Here is a 10,712-nt window from a genome sequence, read left to right as displayed (position 1 = left end):
TGTATGGTGCAAAAAAGTAAGTGGGGGCTCGAGGCCCCACTCCTAGCTCCCCCCCCCCCCCCCATGCAGAACAATTTGTATTTTATTACAAGTCCCACCCATGGGGAGGGATGGGGGGGGGGGGCTGTATGTAAGAGGCCTCCACCTTTTTGAGAGTGTGGCTTTTCCATCGCCTACGTTGAACTGAACTACATACATGTGTACAGTGTTTGCGTGAACTATTATAGCACACACATATTTTGCTTGACGTCTCTACGGAACGGAAAGTGACGTGACAGGAAAAATTATGGCTGCTCCGGACCAGAATTTCCTGTGGGGTATTTTTCAAAGGTAGAGAATCTTTATATCCATGTTTTAGCTTAATTCTCTGTGGTTTCTGACCGTCAAGCTGAGTTAAAGTCAGCCTATTAGCGGAGTTGGGCATGATAGCGTGAAACAAACGGTGAACTTGTAACTAGTCGCAGTCCCATGTGTTGAGTTCGCTGTGTGGTGCAGGTGCACGCATTGTCAGTCGACAAGGTGTGGTGTGTGCTGCATGCATGCTTCATTATAGCTGCAAGTGATGATATTAACAATGACAATGTCATCAACAAGTCGCCTTTTGGCTTGAGTCTTGACGAAGTATTAAATTCCTAACAGCAGCTACAACACAGCTGGACTGGGATGGGTTGTTGTAGTGGCAATATTTGATGTAGCCCGACCAGACGCTGTTAGTGTTACTGTTAGTGTTAATACGCTACGCGATCCGAACTGTCGCGCTACTACGTACAGCGACTGGGCTGTGTATAGTTATATTTGATGGTGCATGTGTTATACCAAATATAAACAATTAAAATTTACAATTCAATATGCAGCAGCATAGATCTAAATCTGAAATGTGCAATGATGCTCTTCGTAAATATAGAAAACTAATTAAATTTAATACAGGCATACAGCATCACTTGATCTGATGTCGTGATGATAGGATCCTTTCACTCAAGTGTCAGTGATCAGTGCAGTGCATGGTCTCGACCGATAAATTTGCCTCTTGTTAATTATAGATGGCCTGATTGGCCTCTTGTTAACAGTAAAAAACCAGCACCGAGGTTCAATCTCCTGTTGTGTCAAAATTTACTGTGCGCAAAAGCACAGGTTTTTCATGTAGAACCTTTGAATTTCTAGTGGGCGGTCAAATTTTGGATGGCATTTTGGTTGAATTTATGGCCTCTATCTGGGAAGCTTGCTTTTTAATTTGTATGATCGGGAGCTATAGATCACTTACGTCGGTTGGCCCCTCAGGGCCGACCATATTACCAACCGTAGTTACAGTTAACAAGAGGCCATCGTCCAAGAGACAGATTATTCAGTCTAACAGTTAGTCACCAACGAGAAGGGCCCATCTTTCTATTTATCTTATAGTTGGAAGGGTAGCCTCCTGAAAAGCAATGTGGGTTCATGCTGTTACTGCTTGAGGTGGTAGACAGTTCCATATACAGATGGCGCGAGGTCGAGGATAAGAAAAAAATTTTAAGGATCTATGGTGGCTACAGGAAGCATGCATGGGCGTGCCTACTTGTAGGAGTTAGTGCAAACCCCAGTTTCTTTGTGGAACATGTTCCATACAAATCTAATTTTAGATGAATGAAGAAATCTAGCACATCCATGTTTAAAAAACAAAACAAAACAGTGTTGCAGTTGGATTTGCATTGGATAGATGTAGACCTTTTAGACCAAATCGTACATAGTATACAGTGATTTTTTTACAAATAAATTAACTGTGTGGATCTAGGCCAAGATGCGCTCGTGCACTGCACTTTCATGTTAATATCTTGAACAGTCGAAGTCCACAGGCACTATGCCCAAATCCCTCCAAAATCACAGGAAATACTTATTAATTTATTTCCAGTCATGTATGTGTATACTGTAAATTTGAACCAGTTGGTTATTTTGTAAGCCCATCTATCAATGTCAGCTAAATGTTGCTCAAAACAACTTACTCTTACGCAAGCAATCACGATGCACAAAGTTTGCCATCTAAAATGATATGTGACATATGATAAGTGTATCATTATTGTGTCAAGTAACTCACAGCTAAAAATCCATGTACAAATATACAAATGATTTATGGCAAGTTGAAATGAGAAATTTGGTTGAGAAATGTAGTTCATAGAGCAAAGTAAACAATATGAGATGGTTAACTTTCATCAGAAAATACACCTACAGGTAGTCTATGCCATGATTGGATTAATAGAAGAAAACAGAAACATTCATTGATACCAGTTTGTCTACTGTATCTGTCTGTTCAGGGTCGATAAAGACAAAAGTGGCCACATTTCATCAACTGAGCTGCAGCAAGCCCTGTCAAATGGTAAGTAACAGTAGCACTGTCGTTCAGTTGATCAGTGTCAGAACCTCCTATTTGTATTACAGTGTGGTTTGGATGACACACAGTGTGCATGCCTTCTAAAACCATTTGAGTTGCAGCTGAAATGGTGGTTTGGACAGTTGTATGAATTTTCAGTTACTTCTTTATGAAATCATTTCAGAAAACATTAAATGTCACCAGAAGTTTGAATACCTAGTAGGTGATACTTTCAAAACAGTATTGCAAAAATACCAGAAGTCATCTCTTGTCTACAGTTTAAACTTATCAACTACAAGAAACAAAAATAGGGATTCCTCTTTACTCTTAGAGTTAATGATAGGATTATCATATTATCATGCAGGAACATGGACCCCGTTCAATCCAGAGACAATACGACTCATGATCACCATGTTTGACCGCGACAACTCTGGCACCATCACCTTCCAGGAGTTTGGAGCACTGTGGAAATATGTGACAGACTGGCAGTCCACGTTCAGGAGCTACGACAGGGACAACTCGGGAACGATCGACAAGAATGAACTAAAACAAGCACTCACAACATTTGGTATGACTTCATAAATAGCCCTGAGCTCATGCTGTTGTTTTTACATCAGAAAGGGTCTTGTTGACAAACAGTGTCTGCTGATAGTTTGTTGATCAAGCTCATGCTTACCATCTGGAAGATTTTATGCACTGTCATGAGAAATACCACTGATAAAGGCGTGTCCACTCGCTAGTTGCCTGTAGAAGAAGCTTCACGAAGGAAATAGAACAGGACAGACACACATGCCCACCTGAAATTTGGGGATTGGTTTCTAATCACACACATTGAACATTTCTCGGATTTGCTAACATCTCTCATTTGGAGAAGCACATTTTGGTGGCTTATGAAAGGCTTTACTTTTTGATAGTTCACATGATATTTAAGACAAAATTCAGTGAACTTCAAACAAGCATTGTCTTTGATGTAAATGATGCACTCTTTGTTTCTTATTTGCTGTTGGTTTAGGTATTAGGCATACTGCATGATGTATTGGTCAGGCACCACAAAGTTAGCTCTAAAAATGCTTTTTACACACTCTCAAAAAGACGCTTCACAGTAATGGGCATTTTTATTTACAAATAGATTTATCAAGGTTAAAGCCAAACATGGTTGAAACATCAAAAATAAGAATTGCACTGATTCATGTACATAATTTGTCCCTGGTATTCTTGGCATTGGAAATCAAGTTAAAGAGTATCTTTTAAACTTGTGTGAAATATCCACCAAATCATGAACTTAAAGGCCTGTTGAACTTCAAAAGAAAATACAAATGTAAAAAACAGCGTTATTAAAAGCTGAGTTCTATCCTTTTAAAGGGGTGTATGATATACTGAAAGCTTTGGCAAGATGTATGCGAAACGTGCACAGTACAAAATCTATGTATGATAAAGCAATGTAGCGGGTGCGATGATGCAAATGTGATAGCAGTATTTTTATGATACAACTTTTCATTCAAAATCATAGCTTGTGAAAGTCTTTGACACAAAAGTACATCCTGATATTCAAAGACATACCATATGACTCTAACAAAATTGTCAGAGTGGCCAGTACTAACAGTTTGAACTTCAAATGAACTGCAAGAGTCTTTCGAAGTAGTTATGATTATCATTGTTAGTATATTATGATTTCTGGTAAATGTCATATACCTCAATACTTGACCAAGCCATTCAGAAATTTGTTTGCCGTCAAAGAACACTCTAGTCTCACGAAACATTTTTGACAAGCAGGACTGATGCTTGAATTGAATATGTCAGTGTCTTCAAATTTCATTGCCTTTGCAGGCTACAGACTGTCCGACAGACTATATGACGTCCTGCTGCGCAAGTTTGACCGCGGTGGGAAAGGAGCCATTGCCTTTGATGACTTCATCCAATGCTGTTGCGTCATCCAGGTTGGTTTTATTCAAACCTAAGAGAATTTTTAATGTAGGTAGCATCGTTGCCCAAATGATGTGTTGGCTGTTCAACAACAGACGTAGCGGCATTCCACCATAGCGGAAGTAATTTCTCTCCTTTTGAAACTCCCCAAATCATGAAATTCATTCTATGCAGAGTGTAGAGTTCACAAAGAACTGTGTTCTGCCCAGAAGAGAATAGTAATTTAGAAATGCAGTTAAATGGGAGTTACAAAATGATTGTTTGATTTAGGGGAATGGGGCAAGTGCCGGGGGAAAAAAAAGTCCTGAAACTTAAGAGCAATGTCAAAAGCAGATTTGTCATGAGATTCTGTAAGGTTTCAAGTCAGAGCCTTTCAGTGTCTTAGGGATTTACTCACAACACATCTTGAGTTACACTGAGCAAAATTTAGTTACAGTATGGTATTTATTTTTTGTTTTCCTTAGGGGGTATAATCCATAGAAAAATATATAGTGATATTATAATCTCAATTGTTGGATTGAACCTAACAAAAGTAATCATGAGATCTGTCCCCACCCTGTATGTCAATTTTTGTCTGATTTTCCTCTTCCAGGGATTAACCAATTCATTTCAACGCTACGACACAAACAGGAACGGCTGGATCACCATCAACTACGAGCAATTTCTCACTCTAGTGTTCACCATGACAAAGTAGATTCCAAAGACTTAATAAATGTAGACTAGCAGTACTTTTTCTTTTCTTTTCTTTTGCATTCTTTATGATGTAGCTGTCTTTGTCGGCCCTTTTATACCATATATGCAAATTTGGTTTCGATGCTGGAATAGGCACAGTGCAGGATAGCATCCTTTGTCAGTGAATGATGATCAAAGTTTATAATTACGTGTGTATGGCTGGTCTTGTCAATGGGTTTTTTTTTTTTTTTTTGGTTGTTGTTGTTTGTTTTTTTTGCACTTTGAAAGCAAGAAATCATGCATGCAAGTATACTCATTATCCATCATGCATGATCATGTATGACACATTATTGCCTGTGGCCTCCTAAAGTATAGCATTTATATGGATGCATCAATACTGTGTATATATGGTGTATATGTATACTCTGGACTTGATATGCCTGGGACACATCTATTTCTGTCTATCAAAATCTGTCTTATATATATATCTCTGTAAATATATAATGTATTATATGCCGAAAACATTGTTGAAGTTATCATGCTCTTCGTTATTGGTCACATAATAGCAGCAAAGAACAAAGTCATTGTGAGTACATGTATTGGCTGGAACCAGCCATGACTCAGATTCTTGTGAATTTGAGTATAGCCTAGTCACCATTCATTTAGGACTCTGTCATCATATTGAAGCATGTCTGATGGAACAACAGAGTTTTGAATAGCTGACCCATTCTGATGAGTATAATTCTAATTAGCAGTCATTGTGTTCTGTATTTGCCATTAAATGATAATGATTGTGTTTAGGATGTTGAGTAACTAAATGTTATAGGGCAATGTGTTGTGTCTTAAAATTCACACACATCGTATTTCTATTCCTGATAAAAAACGGAATTGTTGCATCCACTCTTTCAAGGAGACTAGTACATTGTAGTTACGTATTCGGGATGACACTTTATGTAGTCAGTCACAAGTGGTAATGAAATGACATCTCAGATTAACTCTTATACATGTTACTAATCTACAAAACTATTGTTGATCAAGGCCAGTCTGTTTGTGGTTTATACGAAACAATTGCAATGTCTGAAAAATTGGCAGTTTAAATGCATTTGTTTATCGCACATATGACAATGAAAAAGTACCATGGTTGCAACTACAGACTTGTATGTCAGGGAAATGAGTGTTCGCACATTTATGCTAAACAATACCAGTTTTTATATCCTGTATAGTAATTGTGACAAAACATTTCTATATATTAATTTCAATTTCTATTTTGTAATTTTATATGACTACTGTAAACTTTAGACTTTTTTTTTCTGCCAGTGACTACTAGCCATTATGCCTATATGAGGTAACTTTTCACTGAAACTTTCAGAGGATTCTTTATGACTGTCAAATTTGAGTGTTTCATGCTCAGAAAGTTTGTTATGTCTTTCTTTTTCATCTCTACTTTCATCAAACAATCATGTTACAATCTGATTTGTAAACTAGGAATCATGATGAGTACAGAATGCAGTGTGACAAAGTTGTTCACAGGATACTGATGGTGATAGCACTGTGATACGTGTTTTTCTTGTTGATAACCTTGACCCAAAGACCTCACATTTGTTTTAGGCAATACTATAAAAGTGGAAATTTTTGCAGTGTGTAAATTTTTTTGCGCATTACGCGCGACGTAAATAAAAACATGCAAACATTTTTGCAGTCATATGCTCCACTAGTAAATGCCTTGATTCTGCGAAATTAAAGATATGTGAAATTCATCTCAACCAGCCGAGCGTGAAAAATTAATAGTGCAAAAATAACCACTTTTACAGTACACCTTCACTCACACCTGCATCAGAAACCCATTGGACTGTATATGAACCATAGACCCACTGAATCTCTGTAAATGTGATCTTACTCCCAAATGGTTTTTGCTTACAAGCTGCAGGGTGTTAAATATATCACTACCTAGTGAATATGCAGTGGTTTTTGGTCGACATGCTGAAAAAACTTGTTTTTTTTTAAGTGATGTTTGTTTGAAGCAGAGTAGTGAAAGTTTTGAAGACAATTTTGCATTCATTTACTGTGAAAAATGCAAGGATAGGAGACTGTGGAAATAATTTTTTTCAAAAGTGCACTTAATTACAATTTATAAAATTTGTGCAATTTACATTTCAGATTTGTCAATGTTGTGATCCTGAAATTTTTTCCACATCATAGAACAAGTGAAGTGTATTCATCTCATAATAAGCAAAACTGAGCTTCATCTTGTACACGTGTATTATAAAAACAACCAGCCACATTTTCCTTTAATACACCAAGATTGTATGAATAATCATGTATAAATGATTAATCTGTGAGGTTGTTCATGGCAAAATGTGCTGTTTGTAAGGAGGAAGCATAAAGGGTCTTGCAAAAAGTTTTCCCATCCAAATTACTGTTGATAAATGACAGGAGCAGGAGCATGTCTTACACAAGTAGTTCACAGAAATACAGTCAGTTCTCCAATCAGCTAGGAATCAAGAACAAAACAGATCATTTGCGTACCTCAGTTAGTTCTCTGGTTAGGTAGATTGCATACAGGCTAGTAGTTCTTCCTGATTACTTGTCACTGATGTATGTAAGTTCATGTTGACATTTGACATGAAGTTTCATGAGGTTTTACTTGCAAATAAATCAAACATCTAATGTGCAGTTCAGACTATTTCAGAGGCAGAGTTTGAACTTCCACAAGGTTTACATGAGATTATTGGCTCAGCAAATGTACGGCCGAGCAACTCCAGATTTCAATTCCAGCCAGTAATGTCATGATAATGTAGTGTGATGTTGATACAGTACTTTGATCTTATCTCCAATTAAATTTTGTAGCAAAAGGGGAAGAAAAGGAGCGTCCAATCCAATGTCTTTTGCCTGTTTATTCATGCAAGTCTCTGGAATGCCATCATTGACTTACAGTGAATGCACATGTGTGTTTGCTTTATTGATATTGCAAGATTTTTCTTTTTTTTTTTGGGGGGGGGGGTAGGGACATTCACTGGATAGGGTCTTTTGGGCTCCATTAACATCAAAGACACTAAGAATATACGGGTTGGTTTAGTTGCATGCATTTTAGTCAAGATGAACCACAATATATAGGTGTATGTGCACTTCATCCCACATCATATCTTGTCACTTACATCATCATCATCATCATCATCATCTGAAAGGAATGCCTTTCTTTTGCTACCATGACCATGCATCTGACATATTCTTACAATCATTTCGCCTCTTCTTGCATTGGTCTCATTTTTCCTGACCGATGAGATGGTTTGCTTTAGATGTCTGTAAATCAATGTGAAGATGAGCTGATACAATTTTCACTTTCATTTGCTCAGTAGATTCCAGTTATGTTTTTGTTTTGTTTTGTTTTGTGTAGTGTCTTGTTTTTTGTTTTCAGACAGATATAGGAAAATGAGACTGGTGCCAAGTTTCAGCAAAGTCTGGCAAATTTACAATTACATGTACTGGTGATGATAATGCTTTAATCGATGGAGCTACCATAGCAACACTATTCCACAGCCAATCAAAGCCAAGAAATCACTGATGGTTGCCTGTGACTGCACAGTTACCAGTACACCCTAATCATAAGGTTACCACTCTTGTGCATCCTCGTGTGGGTGTTTCAGTGACATTGATCAAAAAATTGAAATCTTTCTTCAAAGTCCCAAATTAAAAATAATAATGATAATGATATTGATTGTGGGTACAGTGCACACCTGTTATAATGGACACTGTTATAACAAAATTCCGGTTACAACGAAGTAAAAATAATGAAATTTCGATATAACAAATGAAAAGTGCCAGTCCCGAGGACTTCGTTGTAACGGTAGTCCACTGTACCATGATGGAAATCCCAATTCACGAGGTACAATATATTCATTAAATACTTTATGAAGATTCTTGTAAATTGTACATGAGTGCTTAAAACGTAGCTATTGCCCTCTGTTATAAGGCATCCAATGTGTACTCATGATTTTTGTTTTGTTCTTCATACCATGTACATGTAATATCCAAAGAAATGTTTGATTCTATCTCTGTACCAGCTGTTCTGGCATTGAGAAATGAAAACAGTTTCTTATTACAGTTATACGAGCATTTTATTTGAATGCATTCAGCCTCGGGGGGGAAAAACAAACCTATGTACAGCATAATAGTAAATGTTAGAACAATGGGACCATATATCGTTCTATTTTTGTGCCAGAAGCCCTCATCCCTCCTAAATCCTCACTATCCTGGAAGGTTTCCTCTCAACTCCTCGAGATGCACACATCTTTAATAGCATAAGTGTTATACAAGAATCCCCTAATAGTCACCAGGTCAAGGTACTTGTAACCACTATAAAACCAGAAATGGTTTGTGTGCATTCAAATTTTGCGAGAGCCAATATTTGTGAAATTAAAATGTACATGAATGTGAAAGTTCTTGTCTATATGCATTGAACTGCAGTGCCAATACGCAAAAATTTAATGCCACGAATATATCTGGTTTTACAGTACAGTTCACGGTACATGTTACTATGCAAGGGAGCAGCTATCAGCTCAGTTGTCATATCAAGTTACTCTTGGATTTTTTTTTTTTTTTTTTTTTTTGATGACCAGTAATAATGCAAAGCAATACATTCTTTCAAACAAAGCATCCATTTTAAGGGTGGATTACTAACTCTGTTGTGCTGACAGCATCTCTAATGTAATGAGGTCCTCATTTAGACTTGGTGCTGTTCCAATTGTATGTCACATAGGATAACTTATGTTTCAATTTCGCTACACACCCTGTTTTCTGATGTCGTCACACTTTGTCTTTCAGTGACCCAGGTTATCACCTCTCTGTACATAACCACTAAATTTTACAGCCATTTAAATACAGTGTACGTACATGTATTTCTGCGATATGTATAACTGTGTAAGATGCAAGCCTAGTATAAGTATCTATCCCATCAATAAAAATATATATCATAAGCTAGACAGTCCACCCTCATTGCCTGTATGACTGTATTGTTGGATGCATTCATGAAGGCTGTGTAAAGAGAGGGCAGCATTCACCTCGGTTCCATGATTATGTCATTTGCTCCTGGAACAATTGCTCCCATGAAATACAGTGTAGTGTATCTTCCCACTATGAATACAGCCAAACATAATTTGACCCACAAACATAACCCTAACCCTAATCCTAATCCTCACATCAACCTAAACCTTAAACTCTATCACAACCCTTACCCTAACCCTAAGTCCTTGGAGAAAACAACACCGGAACAATTGTCGCAGGAGCAAATGCTGTGTCACCGTTCACCTCTGACTCTCAGACAAGATGGGTTTGGAATATCAATAAAGAACAACACAATCTAAGAATAATTCCACATATGTATAGCATAGATGAAGTTATGTGTGTTTGAATTGAAGTAATCAACTGTTGCAATGTTACTACAAAATCTTACAAAGACATTTGCTTCCATCATGACCTTGATTTTACCAAGGGTCATGCTGTAAGTGCCAGAGAGAGAGAGAGAGAAAGAAAAATTGATGCTAAAACTGTTTGAAGTTTGATTGGATTAAGTAGCTTGGATTGAGCAAAAGAACAAACAAAATAATTGCCAAAATAACAAATAATATTAAGGGCCAAATAATGTACCGGTACATAATGAAATGAATAGATGAATATATACATGTACATATTTATATATTCATCTATTCATTCATCTGTCTACTTGTTTATGTACGTATTCATTTATACATATCATTATAGATAGAGCAGAATAACAGTT

The 10,712-nt window shown here is 37.1% G+C and overlaps 1 protein-coding gene across 1 annotated transcript; it reads left to right on the top strand.

Moving 5' to 3' along the window:
* The first annotated feature begins 237 nt into the window (after positions 1-237).
* Positions 238-5,042, top strand: LOC140233118 (programmed cell death protein 6-like). The gene is made up of 5 exons (XM_072313235.1): positions 238-330; positions 2,286-2,347; positions 2,706-2,909; positions 4,169-4,278; positions 4,857-5,042. The coding sequence occupies exons 1-5, from the start codon at positions 287-289 to the stop codon at positions 4,956-4,958; spliced, it is 522 nt and encodes a 173-aa protein (XP_072169336.1). The 5' UTR covers positions 238-286; the 3' UTR covers positions 4,959-5,042.
* Positions 5,043-10,712: the final 5,670 nt, after the last annotated feature.

Source organism: Diadema setosum, chromosome 9 (genome assembly GCF_964275005.1).
Source record: "Diadema setosum chromosome 9, eeDiaSeto1, whole genome shotgun sequence".
Taxonomy (NCBI): Eukaryota; Metazoa; Echinodermata; class Echinoidea; order Diadematoida; family Diadematidae; genus Diadema; species Diadema setosum.
This window is presented reverse-complemented; position numbering and strand designations above follow the sequence as displayed.